This window comes from Onychomys torridus, chromosome 1 (assembly GCF_903995425.1).
Source record: "Onychomys torridus chromosome 1, mOncTor1.1, whole genome shotgun sequence".
NCBI lineage: Eukaryota > Metazoa > Chordata > Mammalia > Rodentia > Cricetidae > Onychomys > Onychomys torridus.
In genome coordinates this window covers 154,345,653-154,366,982 of record NC_050443.1, presented here as the reverse complement: position 1 = coordinate 154,366,982, position 21,330 = coordinate 154,345,653, and the positions used below count along the sequence as shown (strand labels likewise).

At 42.2% G+C, this 21,330-nt stretch overlaps 1 protein-coding gene across 4 annotated transcripts in view; it reads left to right on the top strand.

The window, feature by feature from the left end:
* The first annotated feature begins 698 nt into the window (after positions 1-698).
* Positions 699-21,330, top strand: part of Htr7 (5-hydroxytryptamine receptor 7) — an 88,565-nt gene continuing 67,933 nt past the window's right edge. For 3 of the 4 annotated variants that reach the window (XR_004943748.1, XM_036175563.1, XM_036175569.1), the window contains exon 1: positions 699-1,600. Coding sequence is in view for 2 of the 4 variants with exons in the window: in XM_036175563.1 (XP_036031456.1) it covers positions 1,053-1,600 (548 nt within the window). In the remaining 2 variants the exon portion in view is untranslated. Of the gene's footprint in view, positions 1,601-15,732; positions 15,791-21,330 lie in introns of all 4 variants that reach the window. The other variant, XM_036175573.1, reaches the window with a different exon arrangement.

Below are 21,330 nucleotides of genomic sequence, written 5' to 3'. Positions count from 1 at the left end.
GGATGTTAAGGGAAATTCAAGCCGCATCTCGGTGTTGTGTGCTTGGAAGCCTTAACATAAAGCCAGCCAGGGACTAGTTTCAAGAGGAGAGGCCCATTTCTACTCCTCAAGAAGGCTAGTCAGAGTTGAAGCCCCCAGAGGCCGGTGCCCAGTGCCAGCCTAGCTGCCAGGGCCTGGAGCATTCCCCCTCCCCCCATTTTTTTCTTTCTTCCTTTTTATCAGAGCTCCTACACCCACCCCATCTGGCTGCTTCTTCTTTTCCATCTTTGCTTTCTCTCATAAGTGGTCAAAATGGGAAACAGAAGTATCTATTTGTTGCTTGGTGTGATGCTCAAAAAGGTTTTTTTTTTTTTTTTTTAAATTATTTATTTATTTTTTTCTATTAAAGGGTTTAAAAAAAAAAATCTCCAACAAGGTTCTTCACCGGTTCATGCGCTGACCCCCGAGTCTTCTTAAAAAGCAAACCTCCCCCACCGGTTTGTCATTTGCTACAGTGCTGGGGGTGGGGGGTGGTCTGCGGCAGGGCGAGCCTGGGCTGGGGCTGGGTATTCGCGCCGTGTGGCGCGGTGGGGTTGCCTAGCAGGGGAAGCCCGTCCCGGAGCGCGCGGGGCGCTGGCGGCGGCCGGAGGCGGTGGCTGGGACGCGGCGCGGTTGCCGCAGGGGAGCGGCGGCGGCGGGCGCGAGGGGCGGGGCGCACTCCGCAACTTCGGCCGCGGTCGCCGGGCGCTCTCGGCCCCGGCGCTCGCCGCTGCGGGGCTGCGGTGCGGCCAGCCTGGCCCGGCCCGGGTCCACCACCCCGCGCCTCCTGCGCGCCCGTCGGGGACCGCTGGCGCCTCCCGCGGGGAGTCCTCGCCCACGCGTCACCCGCAGCGGCTGGGGGACCCTGGGACGTGCCGGGTCGCGAGGCCGAGCCGGGCGCCCCCCAGTGGCCAGCGCCGGCCCCCATGGCTGGGCCGCGCAGAGCCGAGCGGGCAAGGTGAATCCAGCCCCGGGGCCGGCAGCCGGAGCGCTTGGCTGGGGCGCCGGCTCCATGGGCAGCGGCGCTCGGCAAGATGATGGACGTTAACAGCAGCGGCCGCCCCGACCTCTACGGCCACCTCCGCTCGCTCATCCTGCCGGAGGTGGGGCGCAGGCTGCAGGACCTGAGCCCCGACGGTGGCGCCCACTCGGTGGTGAGCTCCTGGATGCCGCACTTGCTGAGCGGCGTCCCGGAGGTGACGGCTAGCCCCGCGCCCACCTGGGACGCGCCCCCGGACAATGTCTCCGGCTGCGGGGAGCAGATCAACTACGGCAGAGTCGAGAAAGTTGTGATCGGCTCCATCCTGACGCTCATCACGCTGCTGACGATCGCGGGCAACTGCCTGGTGGTGATCTCGGTGTGCTTCGTCAAGAAGCTCCGCCAGCCCTCCAACTACCTGATTGTGTCCCTGGCGCTGGCTGACCTCTCGGTGGCCGTGGCGGTCATGCCTTTCGTTAGCGTCACCGACCTCATCGGGGGCAAGTGGATCTTTGGCCACTTCTTTTGCAATGTCTTCATCGCCATGGACGTTATGTGCTGCACGGCCTCGATCATGACCCTGTGCGTGATCAGCATCGACAGGTAAGGGCCGGGCGGCTCCGTCCCAGGCTCCATCTGGGGATGTGCTGGGCGCTGAGCCCGCGCCAGCCTTTCCTGGGAAGATCAAGCCAGACTTCACCGCGGGATGAAGGTCTGAGCTTAAAATACAACCCCGCACCCATTCCCCTACACCAACCAGGCAACTTCAAGCACAGGCTAAGCACACCTTTAAAAGAAACCTTGAAATGTTTCTGGTTTAGTGTAGTGATGATTCTAAGACCAGAGTTTTTAAAGCACCAGGAATTCCACCAGGGGGTCCCTTTGCTGTGTTTTCTTTTCTTTTCTTTTTTTAAAGAAATTGGTTTGATGCTCTCTAGCTTGACAAACCATTGCTGTCACCCATAAAATAATTTCTCTCTTGAAGAAATCAGGAGGAAAAAGGCACTGTGCTGCCCAGATTTTAGGAGCTACTCTGGACGATGAAGAAAGGCCTTTGAAGGGCCCTAGCATTGGGTTCTGAAACGCTGCACTCTTACAAATGCTAATTCTGAATTTTTATTCTCGTGAAAGTCTGGTTTCAGTGTTTGGCCATGCTTCCAGTTTCCTGCAAGCTTACCTACTGCAGCCTTACTCCTGTCTTAAAGGTTGGTTCTAGTCTTTCGTCATATTCCTTGGGAATCCAGGAATATTATCTGGAGAACTCCCCCAGTGGAGCAATGAAGCAGAGGTTGACCATCTATCAGGGATGCTGGGGAAAGGAAAAAAAATATGCTGCTTTGGGTGTAGAGTAGGAGAATCCTTGGAGTTTCTTCAGACTCTTAAGAATATAGAATTTTGAGATTGAGCTGCTCTTTGGCCTTAGACATATGCAAATGACAACTTGAAGTATGGTTTCAATACTCTTTGACTACAGAACAATTCTGTTTCATTTGTAATTGAAAATATGAAACCTCAATACCCACACTAGGATTCTGCTGGTGATTTCAACCCAGCACAGGACTATATCCTGTTGTGTTTAATGATACAGAGAAATAGTTGCTTATTTTCTTAGTGGACCCACAGAAACTCTAAATGTGTAGATCTTTCAGCACGGGGACAATAATTGATGCCTCTGCATTTAAAATGACTCTGCCTTAGAGGATGCACTGGCATGTAGCTGAGATTTCCTCCCCATTTCCTCCTTGAAAACATTGCTATTCCTGGTTTGTTGTGTTTGAAATGTTCTTCCATTTTTCTGCTTGACCAGAGTTTATAATTACTAAATAAAGGGAACCATGGGAAAGGGTATGTTTGTCAAGAAAAAGAAACACATTGTAGTTGTATTTAGGTAGTGATTTAGATTTTTAAAAAATGATCCTGCCATTTTATGTCATGATAGGAGCCTCTGACAGCAAACAAGGGATTATTTTAAGACTGGAGCATGAGCTGCCTATGTGAGAATATTGGCACCAAACTTGGCAGCTGAAGTTCTGAATTACTACAGTTAAAAATGACAAAAACATATGCATATACAGCCTGGCTGTGACAACAGGAATCAGAGAGTGCGCTCGATATACATAAGTGTATCCATGAGTGACATGCACAGACAGCGACTGCTCAGCCAACCAAAGATCAGTTCTTCCACGATTGGAGTCCTTGTGAATGGACCTTAGTGTAATAAAACAAATATCAGGTTATGCTGCAAGTGATGCTTTAGAACCCTTCCTTCATCTTGTAATTGGAAAATGATAAACGGCACATCGTGCTAACTTGTCAGCCAGTGCTTCTCTTGCTGTGGGCATATTCAGGTTCTGCTGAGCTCACACTGTGATTCCTATACTTGGGCTAAAGGCATCCTTCACTCAGCATGCACATGCAGTGTGGTGCCAGGAGGATGTCCTGAATACAGCGTACAAGTTAATTCTCCTTGGCAAGATCTCAGCTTTTCATTAACTATATCCTTGTGATTGTTACGAGTTGTGGCAACGTGGGCATATATTTTATCTTTTTGTTCCTGCAAGAATTGACCCATCTAAACAGAATTTTAGACTTGCATTTTTTTTTTTTTTTTTTTTTTAGATAAAATGAAAATTTCATACCACTTCATGGCTAAGCTCAAAGAACTGTGCCCACAACTGTATTTCTTTCTTTACTGTTTAGTATGTGAGATCTCCTGCAGTGTTGGAACTTGGCTCTCTAGTTTCATTTTGCCCACCCCCATCCATTTTCTAAGAAAAATCTAGAATGATCTATTATCGTTATCATTATTATTATTAGCAGACCGAACACAGATTTATTAATAAAAAGTGCTAAAAAAAACCTCCTGAGAGTGAGAGAGACTGCAGGGAAGGAACATTTTAATCTTTGAAAAAAAATCATGGTTAAGATAAAGTTAAGCATAATAAAATACACTTTTAAAATTTTTTTTCTTTTGAAATAAAATCTTCCTATGTAACTCAGGCTGGACTTGAACCCACAATCTTCCTGCCTCAGCTTTCCAAATGTTGGCTTACAGCTATGAAATGACAATTGGCTAATGCCAATAGATCTTAGTCCACAGCACAGGAAAGATACAGTTTCGTCATCCTATAAAACTCCCTTTCTTAGCAAGCTTCCTTTATAGAGTTGTATAGACAAGGGTGCCTTCAAACTTGCTGTGGAACTCCAGGGTGGCCTTGAACTCTTGACTCCCCTGTTTCTGTTTCCCAAGTGCTTGGATTTAGATGTGTGCCACCACACCCAGGTTCAAATTATCGAATAGACAGAGTTTTAAAACACTCGAAATAAACTTTATTTGTTGTTTTTGGAGCTTATATAAGAAATAGAAGTATAAACTAGTGCAGAGGCTTGATGGGCATCCAGTTCAGGAGAGCGATTATCTCAGGTGGGTGCCATCAAGGTGTCATATATATTGAGAATTTTTTTAATGTCTCAGACGTAGAATCAATCTTATTATTATTCGTATAGCTTTTCATACACCTGAAATGTATTTTAAAACTTACATTTTGAAATACATATAGAACACTGTATGTTCTAAGTACAGAGCTTGGTAACTAACAGCATATCTTTATAGTCAACAGTATAAAAAAAAAAAAAAACAAACCTAAATATAACGTCAGCTTCACAGAGGTCTTCCCCTCCTCTTGTTCTTCACAAAGTACAATGTAACTTCTATTAGGTACTCAAGACAGAATGAGTGAAGAGTAAACTGTTTTGAAATTGTCATAAAGAATCCAATGTCCTGACTTTTGGACATAACATAGTTTTGCTTGGCTTAGAACTTTTAAAAAGGTAGAACTGGAACCATATAGTATATGCTCTTTTTGTTTGTTTGTTTGTTTGTGACAAGGTGTGATTATGTAGCTCTAGCTGGCACAATGCTCCTGCCTCAGTTTCCCTAGTGCTGGGATTATAGGTTTGTGCTACCATGTTCAGCTTTGGCACTCACTCCTTTGAATCCTCCTTCTTATGCTTATCATACTGTACGTAAGATTCATCTATAGTTTTAACCAATTAGTGATTCATTTATTTTTATTTATGATTTGTATGTCAATGTACAATGATGTCATCACTTGATATATACATGTACACATATATAAAATTTAAGTTTCTAGTTTGTGCTATTATATATAAAGCTGCTCTGAATGTTGATTGCTCATTAAGTCACTTTGCTGTGGTAAAACACCATGACCAAGGCAACTTACAGAAGGAAGAGTTTATTTGGGCTTGTGGTTCCAGAGGGTTAAGAGGCCATCACTATAATGGAAGTGTGGCAGCAGGCAGGCATGGCAGCTGGAGAAGCAGCTGAGGTCTCATATCCCGAACCACAAACAGGAAGCAGAGACAGCAAACCTGGAATGATGAGAGTCTTTAAATTCTCAAAGCCCACCCCCAGTGACATACTTCCTCCAGGAAAGCCAGACCCCCCAAGCTTCCCCAAACAGTGCCGTCAGCTGGGAACGAAGCAGTCAACTGCCTGAGACTACAGGTGATATGTCATTCAAATAGATGCAAAGCAGACATATTGAGGGGTTGATTATTTTAATTCAATTAAGGGATGGGCTCTGTCTTACTTTTCTTATCATTGTGACAAAATATCTGATAAGCAACTTAAGGTAGAATAGGTTTGTTTTGACTCATGGTTTGAGGGTGTGGTCTGTTATAGTGGGGAAGGGTGGTTCCAGGACATAAAACAACAGTTCACATTGTTTTCACAGTCAGGAAGTAGGGAGAGATGGGTAATGGTCTTATCACTTTCTCCTTGTAATTAATTCTAGGACACTATCTCATGATATAGTGTTGCCCACATTGATGGTGGGTCTTCCCTTTCAGTTAAAACTTTCTGGAAACATTCTTACAGACATGCCCAGAGGTGATGCTAAATTCAATCAAGTTGGCAGTGAAGATAACCATCAAATACGTCTTTCTAATTCAACATCCAACTATATCACTTAAATCATAATATTCCACTCCTGGCTCCCAAAGTCTAATTTCCCATCTTAATGCAAAATACATTAAATTCATCTCTAAATGTCTCCCTAGACTCAACAGTTCCAACACTGTTCAGAAAGTCTATTCTGAAACTCAAAGGATCGTCTTAACTATGATTGCCCATGAACAACAACAATAACAACAACAACAACAACAACAACAAATACGGTCTATGCCTGAAGAGTGTACACAGGCCCAGACTAAACATTCACATGCCAGTAGGACTGGGAGGATAGTAAGAAACAGCCAGGCCAGAACAAAACTGAAACCATTCAGGGCAAACACCAAACCCTTTAGTTACATATCTGCCATCTGGGACTCATGATGGAATCACCTGGGCTCCAACAGCTCTAGGAAGTTCTGCTCCTCCAATTGTGCTGCAGACAGCACATGCAGACTCTTTTATTGGTCAGGGGAGAGAGGATCAGTTCCCCTCTGTGATTTTATCTTTCCTTGGTGGATGTCCTATGTTCCTGGCATCTGTAAACCTTTGGAGTCTCCATTTCAATGTAAGCCTCACCTTCCCAGCTTTGTAAAATGGTCTCCTAGACTTTCTTGGGGGAAATCCAACTTTATTACACATTGCCTGGCCCCATTTGCTTTCTGGAACCTTAGTGAAAGTCCTCATGATCCCATTCCCTCTTGCATCTTTCATGCCTGAAAAATCAATACCACGTATAAGACAGTGCCTCTTGAGATGTAGCCCGGGTCCTGTAGACTATAACTGCAGCAGCTCCTGCACACCTTTGAGGCTGACCCTGGGAAAACAATTCCCTAATTGCTCATTTTGGAACAGAGAATCCCTTCACCAGCATTCTCTGTCCAGTCTCTGATCTTTTAAATGTATTTTCATTATTATAACCTGGAGCCTTCAATGGATGATGGGGTCTTTCCCCAGAGCACTTTTCTGCAGGTGAGAGTTTTCCCTTATGGCATCACTAATCCCTTCAACAATCACAGCTTATTTCTCAGCACCCTCCCTCTTCACAGCTTTGAGTTCTCTCAGGCTCCTTTCTTCAGCAAGCTGCACTCCCTGATTCACTTGTTCCCTCACTGTAGACCTGGATGAGAGCAGGAACTGACAGCCGTGTCTCAGTCTGTTGGCTATCCGGTCTTGAAATTTCCGCTACCAAACAAATTCATCGATTATTTTAAAACCCATTCTCATTCAAAGTCTCAGGACAAGCAGCATGGCGTCAGGTTTTTTGCAAGACTATAACGTGAGTGGCCTCTAAGTCTGGGTCCTGATAGAATTCTTGTTTCATTCTGAAACCTTGTGAACTGAGATGTCTAATTTCCACAGTTCTCTTGGCATTCTGGTCTTTCAGACTCTTACTGGAATGGCCCACTGAGCTCTATTTACAGCATGCTAGGGCATCTTTAGCTTGAAGCTCCAGACTCTTCCATTCTCCCCTGCAGATTGGTTCTTCATGCCTAGGAACTACATCATCAGATCTATCACAACAATTGCACTCCTGCTACCAACGTTCTTTGTTAGGTATGCTTCTTGTTGCTGTGCCCAAATACCAGAAGGAAGGCGGGTTTAAAGGAGAACTGTTCGTTCTGAGACAAGTTCTCTCATTAAACTTGGAGCTCACCAACTGGCTAGGCTGCCCGGCCAGCCTGAGAGATTGGGTGGCCTCTGCTGCCCGAGCTCTGGGATCACAGACACATGCTGCCACACCTGGGTGCTAGGGCTCTGAACTCAGCTCCTTGCACCTGTTTGGTTGGCACTTTCTGGCTGAGCCATCTCCTAAGCCCTGAGAATGGGTTTAGTTTGAGGGGATAGAGTTTACTGTAGTGTGAAAATCATGCTCACAGTATCATAACACAACTAGCCACATTATGTTCTCAGTCAGGAAAGACAGAGAGATAAATGCTGGTGCTCAGCTTACCTGCTCCATCATCATCATCATCATCATCATCATCATCATCATTATCATCATTATCATCATCATCATCATCATCATTATATCCAGCATCCTAGCCCATGAAATGATGCTGACTCCATACAGGGATCTCTCCTTATCAGTTAAACTTTTCTGGAAACACCTCCTTGACACAACCAGGAATCATTTCCTTGGTGATTTTAAATCCAATCAAGTTGACAATGAAGGTGAGCCAACACCATGTGTCTGTAGTGGGTAGCCATTCCAGGTTTGACCTGGAAGTTCCAACCCCCATTGAGGCTTTGGTAATGGTCACGTCTACAAGGCGGGGCTGAGAGAGGATGCTGAAGACCTAAGTTCCAGATATGGGGGCTCTCTTTGTTCCAGGACCCTGGACGCTGGAGGTAGACAGAGCAGAGTTCTCCAGAGAACAACGCTGGACTGTGACACACCTTTCCCAGACCCTACAACCTAACTATCCCTTCATTTTTTCATTTTGTAAGTTACAGCACTAAATAAACCTCCCTTTTAACTACGTGGAGTGGCCTTAATAATTTCACCAATATCTGTCCCCCTAAGTTGTACTTTACTGATGAAGTGCTGTCTCTGGCAGATACCCCTTTCTAGGATGTAGCCTTCCTGGGATTTCAGCTTGGAGATTTGGGTGTTCTCAGTGACTTCTCCCTCTGACTTACTTATATTTTAGTCTCTTGAGAACTGTGAGACTGTTAAAACTCCCACTGAAAACCTTTAGTATGGGAGCTTTATGCTTCTAGCCTCTTGCTCTCCTCTGTTCCAGAATTCAGCCAATGTCTTGAGTGGGATGCCAGATCAGTGCTTTCCTGGTTTTCTGGTCTTCCCTTCTCCCTGGATTCTTGGCCTCTCAAGTCTCTAATTTTTGTCTCTCTGGTCCCAGAAGATTGGCAAAAGCTCTTCTGGTGTTTTTGACTCTTAAAAGCAGTTTTGTGTTTAGGTTCTTTCCTGGATCCTCAGCCCTTTATGCCTGACCCAGTTATGGCTCATGACTCAAGGGGCTTTTAGCCTACCCTCCTGTATCTGTAGCACTTTCAGTCCTGAAGTCCTAATGTTTCCACAGTTCTGTGATACCTACAAGAAGGCGTGTGTGTGCACTTTGTATTGCATCATGCTTTTTATAGTTGCTTTAAGTAGAAACATTGGTCTGAAACATCTGAAAATTTCATTACAGCTAGAAGTGAATGTGTGTCTGAAATAGTTTAAACATACAAATATAGAAATAGAATCATGTAAATTTCTTGTTTAAAACCCATCATTGGCTTTTCATTTCACTTGGGATGAAATTAATATCCTTTAAGCATATTTACAAGGACCTTGATTTGTTCCCATCTTGCTCCTCCACATCTTGTAAAATACTATGTTTTGCTCTCTACATTATGGTTATATTGATTTTGTTTTGTTTTGTTTTCTGTGATACCAAATGATTTCCTGTATCAGCCCTACTCCAAGAAAAACCATTAAATAATATTGTCATATTCTGCATAACAACATTTAAAGATGTTATGTGAATGGGTGTTCTGCCTACATGTGTGACTGTACACCATGTGTGTGTTGAATCACCTGGGACTGGAGTTACAGACAGTTAGGAACTACCATGTGGGTGCTTGGAATTGAACCCAGGTTCTCTGGAAGAGCAGCCAATGCCCTTAATCCTTGAGCCATCTCTCCAGCTCCCCATCACAACATTTCAATCAGTGATGGACTACATATGCAATTTTAGTCTCATAAAATTATATCACCTAGTGATGTTATAGCCTGTCTTAGTTAAGGTTTCTATTGCTATGAAGAGACACCATGACCATGGCAACTCTTACAAAGGAAAAACATTTAATTGGGGTGGCTTACATTTTCAGAGGTTTAGTCCCATTATCATCATGGTGGGACACGGCAGAGTGTATGCAGACATGGTACTGGCTACATCTTTTATACAGGCACCATGAAGGGGCCTGAGTCACTGGGTTATATCTTTTTTTGTATATGAGACCTCAAAACCCACCTCCACAGTGACACACTTCCTCCAACAAGGCCACACCTACTCTAACAAGGCCACACCTACTCCAACAAGGCCACACCTATTCCAACAAGGCCATACCCCTAATAGTACCGCTCCTTTTGGGGGCCATTTTCTTTGAAACTACCACATGGCCATTTTAATTTGGTCAAATAATATGTTTCCATAAAGATGAAATTGGCTGACAATGCACTCCGTGGAATGTACCTCTAGTCTCTGATGATAAGCAATGCTTGACTGTATTTGTGAAGCTGAGTTCATATTTGAAGTTCTGCTAGTTAATGGGTGGTTAGTTTTTCTGTTCTACTTACTTGTTTTTGAGATAGGATCTTGTAACATAGTCTAGTCTGCCACCGAACTGGTAAATTTACATACTTCGGCCTCCCCCAAGTGCTGAGATTACAGGCATGGACTGCTGTGTTGTATTGTAGTTAACTTTGATCTTAAGTTAGAAAGCCTAAAAATGTCCAATCCTTCAGATAAGCAATAAATGAAATATCTGAAAAATACTAAATGTTGTTAAGAATGAGGCATAAAGAGAGCTGTCATGTGTTGGCAGTGGAACTGTAAACTGATGAACCATTTAACGTGTTTTACCATTTTCATGTATTACTGAGGACACACATACACTATGCCTTTGTTACTTTACTAAAAGTATATATAAGAGACTCTTGCCTATTAAAAGCATTCTATAAAAATGTTTATAGTACTCACCAATTTAAAACTCCTGAGCTTCAGATGAATAATGCACATGTGTCATTAGAATGAGTAAATAAATTGTGGTGTATAGAGATAGTTGAATAAATTGACTATGAATCAGATCCACTTAGAGAGCTTACACACAACACTGATTAAATCAAATTTTAGATGTCATATCATTTTAACAATGAATACTCAAAGGTCACATACATAATGTTGATCAGAAGAAAGAAAGTACAAAGAAATAAATATATGTGATTCCATGCACAAGAAAAGTAATTAATAGACACCATTGTGTAGGGATGTGTATTATTGGTGACTTAAATAAGGAGGGAATGTGGATAAGGAGGACAAGAATAATTATCATTTCTAGGTGGGAAAGAGAGTGTAATTCAGGTGACATGCTTCTAGGGGTACTGTAATACTCGCTTTCTGGACTGTAGTTGCAATTGGAGTTTAAAATTATTGTTAAAGCATCCATGCACACTTTAGACATTTCCCTGCACAAAACAGGTCATTGTGTAGAAAGAAACCGAAGTGTTTATTTGAGGACAACTTGTGAAGTGCACTCGAATCTCCTTGAGATGCAGTATTGTCTAAGGATTGTCAGCAGTCTCTGGTCTTTCGCTTCCTATGTGGGGGCAGGGGTCATCTTTGGGTTGGTCACAGTTACAGGAAGTCAGCTGGTGCTTTTCCAAGAGCCACAGTGTTTAGTTCCGACTGGTGTCTGGCTGAAGTCTTGCTTCCCTGCCAAGTTCTATGACTCATTGCCTTCGATGATCTGAGATTGACTGTTGGCCTTAGTTCTGCTGTTATCAGCAGTGCAGGGGCATTCTGGCCTCTCCAGATCGTCTGTCTCTGGAAGTCATTCTTTCTCAACTCTATATTAATTTGTGACTTGTACATACACTTTAAGAATTGTTGGGATCTTCTAGCTTTGCTAAGGAAAGGTGAGAGAGAAGAAACACTTCCCACAAGCAACTTGAATTTTCTTCTTATGTTAACTAACAGTGTTGCTTTTTTTGTTCATAAACCACTTCCACACACCAAAATCTCTCATCCTTCCTGCAGCATTATTAAGTGATTGCTCTTACCTCCATGTACTGTTAGAGGAATCAAAGGTTCAGAGGGCACAGGTGACTTGTCTAAGGATATACAGTTTACAGAGATGGAACTATGTTCAAACCAATTAAAACAATTATATATTTATATTTTATGTATAATATATATTATGTTTTATATAAATATGAATGTATTATATTTATGTTTTATAAATTTATAAATAATTATTTATAAACAAATATAAAACAGAAAAAAACAGAAAAAGTATATTTGTGAAATATAATAGATGTTGGGATATGGGCCAATGGTGGGGGTAAATCTTGTCTTAGATCACAATAGAAAGGTAGAATTAGATTGGTGATGAAAATACCAGAAAGTATTCCAGGGAAAGGAAAGGCTATAACAGCATATGAATAAATTCAGAGAGAAGAGCAGGGAGACCTTCCAAATGAAGGGATGCCAAGGAAGAAACCCAAGTCAATAAGATGTTGCCCCTTGTTGCTGATTCTGCAGTTGCTCACCCCAGTCTCCATCCTCTCCTTCATCTTTAGGTATGGAAATACTCCCCCTACTCAGGCTAAGGCTTCCTATAATAAAGACTGTTTCCTAGCTTCTCTTGCAGCTAGATGTATTCATGTTACCCTGTTTGGTCCAAGAGATGTTAATAGAGCTATTAATGTTTCAGCTTTCTGTTTGCATGCCTTAAGACAATTAGCATAACCCCCCCTTTTTATTTTGTTCTTTCTCCTTTCTTGTTGCCTAGAATAGGAACCTGGTGACTAGAGGTTTGGCCACTTTGGTCAAGGACCATGCTTCAGAAGGAGGAGGAGTATGAAGGAAGAATTTCTTAGCTTCCAGAATAAGAACTGCTGGAGTCCTTAACTTCTTACTGATTAGCAATTGCTACTGTGCTATTTATTACATGGTTCAAGTCAATCAGAACCACTAAATCTAGCTACCAATTTCTTCCCCAACTTGATTGTCCTTCCTACAAATGTTTCCACATTTCCTGGAACCTCAGTGTAGATGTGTCATTCTCTTTTGTAATTATTTCATATATAATCTACCATTTGATGAGTATTTCTTATGTTACTTAGCTTTATAGATATATAACAGTAATCATTTATATCACTGACTCTTCTAATATCCTCACAAGTATATTTATTGAGTATCTGACATTGAGTGTCTCTTCTGGTCAAAAGGGAACATGATATATATGACTACTTTCAAGACTATTCTGTAGGTGAGAATGCTGTGGAAACCCATGCACATTGCATACAGCAAGAATGCAAAGCTTATTTGGTTCTTTTACATCATTGTAGCCATTGCCTACTGGGTGACGTGTTCAGAAGCGTTCCTGAAATCCCCAGACATAAATAGTCTCAGATCACTCTGCACTTTTTCCTTCTTGCAGTCACTTCAATTTGTAATTAAAGTTTTGAGAAAATTGACAGTAATGACTTCATGATTCATGGGCTCATATGTACAGTCTACATGGCTTATCTAGCTAGAAATTGCATTTCTAGTTCCCAGCAGCAGTAAGTGCTCAGTTGCCTTTGTGGGTTGACTGAAGGGAAAAGGGAAGGAGGGAAGGAAGAAGGAAGGAATGATGTCTCAGATTCCTGAATCCACATATCTGGGCCTAACTTCTTATTCTCCAACTTCTACAGAACATTCCTCTTGATGAAGGTGGAGTTTACTTGGGAAAGCAAATTAAGACAAAGAGATTGCATGGTGAGAACAGAAGCAAGGAGTAGGCAGTGATCAAGCCAAGGAATGGTCCCCCCAAGGCATTGTAAGCTGGTGAGTCACTTATGGCTCTCTGCACCTGTGGAACACAGACATTAACAAGTTGCCAGTAATGTGAAAGCCTTAGCGGCTGAAAGCCAGGGGTGGCTTTTTACCATCTTTGCTGTAGATGAGGATAAAAATGCAAACAAAATTAAATGAAAATTCCAAAACGCTTTCTTTCAGTGAACCAACACCTTTTCAATTAAGCTCATGAATCTCACAAAGTCAAAGGTGTTAGGTATGAAGGCAGAGCCTGAGTAGAGCAGCTGGGAGCAGAAATACCATTTATTGAGTGTGTACTGTATACCGGGCCCAGTGATAGATTTACATGATTCTTTTTATTTAATCCCTTTCATGATTCTGCTTACTTTTATACTGAACTCAAAGCCCTCTAAGGTGAGAAAGATAAGCACATTATTTAACCACAGTTGGTAAATGTTTTTTTCCTAGGGATACACAGAGAGAAAGGAGCAATTTCAAGGGGGTGTATGTGTGTGTGCTTTGACATTAGGTCTTTTAAGCCTTCCACAGGCCCTTTGTCATTGGCATTGTGAACGTTTTTTGTTAACTCTGTCAACCACAGAGCGTTTTCTCTTCTCGTTCAGATAAGAGTATAAAGATATTAATAACAACTGTAATTATAATATTAGCATAATTCCTTAATGCTATAGCTGAAATCCTTTGGCCTGGCACTATGTATTTCAGAGTTCCGATTTTTTTGAAGTTTAAATGCAGTTCAGTGAAAAAAAAAAATATATATATATATAGCTGCCATGACAGTTAATTATGTGTCATCTTGATTATATTAAGAGATACCCATGTAAATGCTAAAACTGTTTTTTCTCTGGGTATGTTTGTACTTCTTTAAAAAAATCCAAAGACTAAAAATTAGTAATATCAGTTCACATCATGTTTTGCTGCCACATAAGCTTGCTACCAACTTAGTAGGAAAACAATTGGCTTTCCCAAGTACACCTGTGTCCAAATTCCTGGAACCTGTAAATATATGACCTTGTATAGTAAAAGCATCAGGGGAGGTGAAGGTAGCAGGTGGAATCAACGTTTCTAGCCAGTTGACTTTAAGATTGAGAAATTCTCTTGGATTGTCTGGTTGTACCCAATATAATCATAAGGTCTTTAAATGTGGTCGAGGAGGGCAAGAGAGTTAGAGAAGGAGATGATGCAGTGGTGTAGCAAGCAGTTGTGGTGCTATTCTGTGGGACGAGGACTCAAGCCACCAATACTAAGCTTTGAAGATGGAATGAACACGTCAAGAGATGGGAGTAGCTTCTAGAAGTCAGAATAAATGAGGGAGAAATGGGTTCTTGAGTCTGGGAAGGACTGCAGCCTTCTAATGTCTCAATATTAGCCAAGGAAGATGCGTATCATGCTTATGAGTCAAATAACTATTGAATAATAAATTCATGTTGTTGTTAGGGGCTAAGTTTGTGGCCATAGGGAATCTGATACAACCAGTTTAAGAGAAAAATCTGATACCAGAACGTTTGGGGTGTCAGGTTTATAGATGAGAATGATGGGGTTGAAATTAGTTTTAACACACAGTAGGTGCTGCTGCATTGGCTTAATCCTTTCTAGAACCCCATACAAAGGTGCTTTTGCTGATTCTTCCTTCCTTCCTTCCTTCCTTCCTTCCTTCCTTCCTTCCTTCCTTCCTTCCTTTCTTTCTTTTTTTTGGGGGCTTTTCGAGACAGGGTTTCTCTGTGTAGCTTTGCGCCTTTCCTGGGACTCACTTTGGAGACCAGGCTGGCCTTGAACTCACAGAGATCTTCCTGCCTCTGCCTCCCAAGTGCTGGGATTAAAGGTGTGCACCACTGCCTGGCTGCTGATTCTTTCTTAAGATAGAGAAATCAAGCTCAGGAGGTCAGCAATCATTCCTAAGGTCACACAACTAATGAATGGAAGCTTGGGACTTGAAGCCATTGGTGTTTTGGTGGGTGGGGGCTGTCAATGCTAGGTATTTAATCTAGGCTCTTGTGCATGATAGTCTGAACTATACCCCTTGCCTTTCTGTGAGATAAGTACAAGATATTCACCTATAAAACTGGTAGTACTAAAGCTTCACTTTGTAAGTTTTGATAGACAGGGTGGCATGTGGATAAACGTTTACCACAGGCCTGGTTTGTACTGAGTGCTGATATGTTAACCATTGTGATTGTTAGTATTATTGTGTTAAAGTATGCATTTCTATTTAACAGGGAGTCTATTGCTGAGCACAGAAGAATTGGATCTCTAAGAAAATATTGAACAGTCCTAGTAAGTTGAAACTTGTAGGATAACAATTAATAAGATAACCTGTGCCTTTGTCGTCAGGACTCCCTTTTCTGGCTGGCTCATGTAGTGTTGGGTGCTCAGGATACTTGCATGTCAGAGTCTCTGCATATAATCTGGAGAGAGTAGTGAGCCCCGTTTATTAAAACTTCACAGGTTTAAGGTACAGTGTATGTGATGAACTTTAGTAGTGCTTGTGTGTGTGTGTGTGTGTGTGTGTGTGTGTGTGTGAGAGAGAGAGAGAGAGAGAGAGAGAGAGAGAGAGAGAGAGAGAGAGAGAGAGAGAGAGAGAGAGAGAGACAGAGAGACAGACAGAGACAGACAGAGACAGAGACAGAGAGACAGAAAGAGACAGACACAGAGGGCAGAGAAGGAGAGTTAAAAGACTGAATGAGTAAACTAGAGATTTATTTAATAAGCAAATCTTTCTTCTTTGCTTCCTAGACACTTTATATTGAAGATGCAAAGCCAAATAAAGACACAGACCCATCTTCCAGGGCTATCTAGTATCAGGATTATTTTATTCACATGTTAGACTTTGGCGCTTGAAAAAGTTCAGTTAAAGATATTATATTACCATTAATTCCTGTGAGATATGACCTTTCTTGATGGAGTTATGAGTCATTTAGCTTCTAGTTGCAAACAATTGGAATGTTTTAGCTCTTCTATCAATAAAAACCAGGTACTATGATTTGTTTTCAAACAGGCTTTCTGTGCCTGAAGAATTCTTAACTGCTGCAATGATTACCCTCTAGGTCAGAAGTATGATAAGGGTCACTCTTTTGATGTGTGTTGAAGTTAGGGATGCCAGTCTTCAGATGAGAAGCTGTGGACTTTTGGGGACATTTATAGTGCTTCTATTTGGGGGAACATTCTTGTTGGCCATTCTTCCATTTATATTATTGCTTTCATCATGGCCTCTGTTCTGACTCAAATTCTGGGGTGATGTATGTTGCTGAACACTCTGATATTTCCACTTTCCAACAGACATCTGGATAGACAGCTTTCTTCCTTTTGAATATTTCTGTCGTCTGAAACATCAGGCAGAACCATACTCCAAAGGAAGCCATAAATATTTAGGCAGAAACATGGGAGACTTGCAGGGCATGCCCTAATCCAGCTGTGGTCAATATGGTCCAACTGTCTACATATTTCAGAATTTTATTTTGAGAAATGCATTTTTGTATGTTTGGATTTAAAATGTCTCTGCTGTTCTCAGAAAAAGTCCTTAAAATTCTTTCTTGCTCATGGATGGATTTCTTGTGATTTCATTTTTGGCAGTTTTCTGTGTACTACAGGCTCCTTTCTATGATGCTACTGGCTTCCTTTCTAAATTCTAAAAGTTAAAGTCCTTAAAATATCTATTGAAACATTAACACACCCCTTTATTATTATAGAAGTTATAGGAGATTCATCTATTTACTTCTTCAACATTTATTGATTCCCTAATCTGTAATGTTTACTTGTAACATAAATTGCTATGCTAAATGGTCTTATTAATAAAAAAAAAAAAAAAACAACAAAACCTGGAGTCAGATATTGGGGTGAAAGGTGAAAGATCAGAGGGATTGAACAAACCAGATGCAAGTTCTTACCATGAGGAAATCCTCAGCCTAAGAGAGCTCCTTCTGTACACTCATATATTATATAACTTTCTGTGTTCTGCCATCTTACATCCTCTCTCCACCTAGCTACATTACTTCCTTTTTCTGCCCAGCTCTGTCACTTCCTGTCTGTCTGAATATACCTCCAGATCTCTATGGATAACTAGTGCTGGCATTAAAGGTGTGTGCCATTGTGCCTGGCTCTCTTCCTTGAAGTTCCAGTGTGGCCTTGAACTCTCAGAGATCCGGATGAATCTCTGCGTCCTGAATGCTAGGATTAAAGGCTTGTGCTACCACTGCCTGACCTCTATGTTTAATACAGTGGCTGGCTTTGTCCTCTGATTCCCAGGCAAGCTTTATTTGTTAGAGCACAAATAAAATATCACCATAAATTACTCTTCCATATCCTAAGCAAGACAAACACACTACACTCTGGGATTGTATATTTTAATAAAATGAAATGGGTAAGAAACAGTTTACACACAGAGACAAATACATTAGGACTAAGTATGACATGGAGAATTAAAACAGAGAAGTGCATTAGAGTGGGTGACCATGAAGGCCTTTCCAAGGAGTAGTGCAACGGGCGGTGAAATGGTTAACCTAACAAAGAGGCTTCTCCCCAAGCCTGGTGCCCTAAATTCTTAATCTCCATAGTGGGAGGAGACAACTGACTCCCACCAGTTGTCCTCTAACCTTCACATGTGGAATTTCCTCAACACACACACACACACACACACACACACACACACACACACACACGCGCGCGCGCGCGCGCACTAGACAACAAAACAAAACAAAAATCCACTGAGATATAAATAATGTAAGGGGTACAGTAAGAAGAACATTCCTGTCAAAGAGAGCAGCTGTTGTGAAGGGCCTGGGCCAGTGCGATTGCAGTGGAGGGCCCAAAGTAAAACCTTGGAGGAGATGAGAGTATCCAAGTAGTCAGATATTATATTCAGGATTCAGGGCAGATAAAGAATTTGAATTTTATTTTAAGTGTGGTGGAGCCATTGGAGCATAGGTTAACAGGCTTGATTTCCATCCCAATAGTTGATTGTGGCTACTTTATGGGTGATAACAGAGGAACAAGACTAAAAACTGGGAGGTCCACTGAAAGGCCTTTGCAATGGTTCAGGAAAGAGGCAGGTGTGGTTTGAAATGGGTTTAGGGTGGCGAGAATGGAGACAAGTAGAGGTATCCTAGATGTGTCTTTGAGATGCAGTGGTTGACTTTGCTTATGGACTAAGAGCTCGTTCGTCACTCTTGTGCTTTTGGCTCAAGAAATTCCAGAGACAGTCATGCTGTTGACTGTGATGCAAGAGCAGTAGAGTCAGTGGTTAAAGGAAAGAGTTGTATTTTAAATGACAAATTTGTTATCAATTCTAGAAAGAAGTCAAGGCTAGAGATAGGAATTTGGGTGTTGTTCTGGCTAGTTTTAAAATGCCCCCACCAGGTGGACCTGTGGGCAAGCTGCAGTTCATTTTTTTTTTTTTTTCCGATTGATGATCAATGTGGGAGGGCCCAGTTCACTGTGAGTAATGTCACAGGTGGTGGTTTGAAAGGAAATGGCCCTCAAAGGGAGTGACACTATTAGGTGATTTGGCTTTGTTGGAGTAGGTGTGGCCTTGTTGGAGGAAGTGTGTCTCTGTGGGGTGTAGCAAGAATCCTAATTAGTCTTAATAAAAACCTGGAGCCAGATATCAGGGGTAAATCCTGAAAGATCCGAGAGACAAAGAAACAAGTCACAGCCACCACCTCTCAGCTCACCAACTCCTTAGCTGAAAAAGACTGAGCTCCTGTCTCTTCCACCTTATATTCCTTTTCTGCACCCAGCCACATCACTTCCTGTCTCAGTCCCCCCTAGTTCTGGAATAAAAGGCATGTGTGCCTCCCAGGTACTGGGAGCAAATGCATGAAAACCCAAGCACTAGGGTTAAAGGTGTGTGCCACCACTGTCTGGCCTCTATGGCTAATTAGTGACTGGCTTTGCACTCTGAGCTTTAGGCATACTTTATTTATTAGAGCATACACCAAGTATCACCACAGTGGGGGTGGGCTATATGTTCAAGCCACTCCCAGTGACTCAGATCACTTCCTGTTTCCTGCAGGATCAAGATGTAGCTCCTTCTCTACTCTCAGTTTCTTCTTTAGCTCCATCCATGTCTGCCTGCATGTCGTTGTGTCCCACCATGATGATAATGGACTAAACCTCTGAAACTGTCAAGCCACTCATGATATCTCTTCACAGCAATAGAAACCCCAACTAAGACACCACATATGGGCTGGTTGTCCTGGATGCTATAAGAAGTCAGGTTGAGCAAACTGGGGAGCAATTCATCAAGTAGCACTCCTCCATGGCCTCTGCACCAGTTCCTGTTCCCAGGTTCCTGCCTTGAGTTTCTGTGATGAAATAAACCCTTTCCTCAAGTTGCTTAAGGTCTATTTCATAACAATAGAAACGTAACTGAGACAAGTTTTACTGTAATGAGTTAAAAAAAAAAAAGAAATAGGGAGAGAAGACATGAAAAGACATTCCAGTGGCCACAGTATCAAGCCTTTGGGAGATAAAGTGATTCAAAGTTAAGAGAAGAAAACAAGCCAGCAAAGTTTAGAAAGTATGGGTACTGGGCTATGAGAAATGCCTGGGTTACACAGTGAAAATTAAAGGGAGAGTGTTTTGGTGAAGGTGGAATGTAATCAGTTTGCTGACCTGGAAGTCACTGGTGGTCTTGACAAGGGTTGTCTCAGGGAAGTGGTGGGAGGGAAGTCCAGGGGATGGAGGTGAGCAACAATGGTGGTGGGGCATTTTAAGTAGCAATAGCACTTCCAAGAAGGTTAGCTGTCAGGCACTCACCAAGGAACCCAAATTCCAACCCTATATCGGATGCAAATTGCTTATGTGCATATCTTGAATTCTGTTAGGATGGGCAAGAACTTCAATTTCATTATTCACTTCTACATCTCAAGCCTTATAGAGTGCTGGGCACACAGTAGATATTTAGTCATTTTAGCTGAATGAATGGATGGGTGACTTTGGGAATATCCTACTGTAATAGGAACACTAGGCTTGAGGCCATGTCTCATATCTTGAGTCTCACATACAGCAGTTGAGATGCAAATGTATTCCTGTATGAATAAATGAGTCTGATGAATCTGGTTGTAGACAGAGAAGCTGCAGGTAGGAAAACTCAGAGACGGGAGATATTTAGACTGAGGTTCCTGGAGCAATGAGCATGACCCAAGCGTGGAGTTTCAGGCCAAAGCTGTCTGTTGAGACAGAAAGGAGAGGGTAGGTTGCAGGCTCTTCTAAACTTGACTGATTCCCCAACTGTAACTTCACATGCCATCCTTTAATTTTAAACATTATTATTTATAATTATAGCTATATCTCCATAAAAGTAGTATGCTGGTTTCATTAGACTGTATCAGTAAGGAGTTTAGCCAAAGGTCTGACTCTTATGAAACATCCACTAATGCTCAACATTGCACTAGGAACTTAGGTTCTCCAGTCAGTCAGGACATCTGGAATTGGAGAGTTGTTTGAATGGGAGGATTCCCTGATGTCCTTGTTGACTCTCCTTTCATTCTAAAAGGGATATATAAATCATATTTATCTCTATGAAAAGCCTACATGCGTTCTTGACGAGGCTTCAACGAATTTCATTCTGTCCCTCAAACCATACAACTTGTTTACTGTTGTCAGAAGTTGGGAGCAAAGTCTGTTCCATGGACAAGGTCAGATGTGGTTGCATCAAATCAGGAACTTTCTGCTCCTGGAGAAGGGAGGATTCATGATTGGACAATCATATTTTAATTGGCTTTTGCCTATTCTCTGTAATACTTCCTGGGTGTAACCATGCCTTCCCTTACTTCCATGCCTCAGTACAAACTATTTCCTCTGCCTGGAATGCCCTC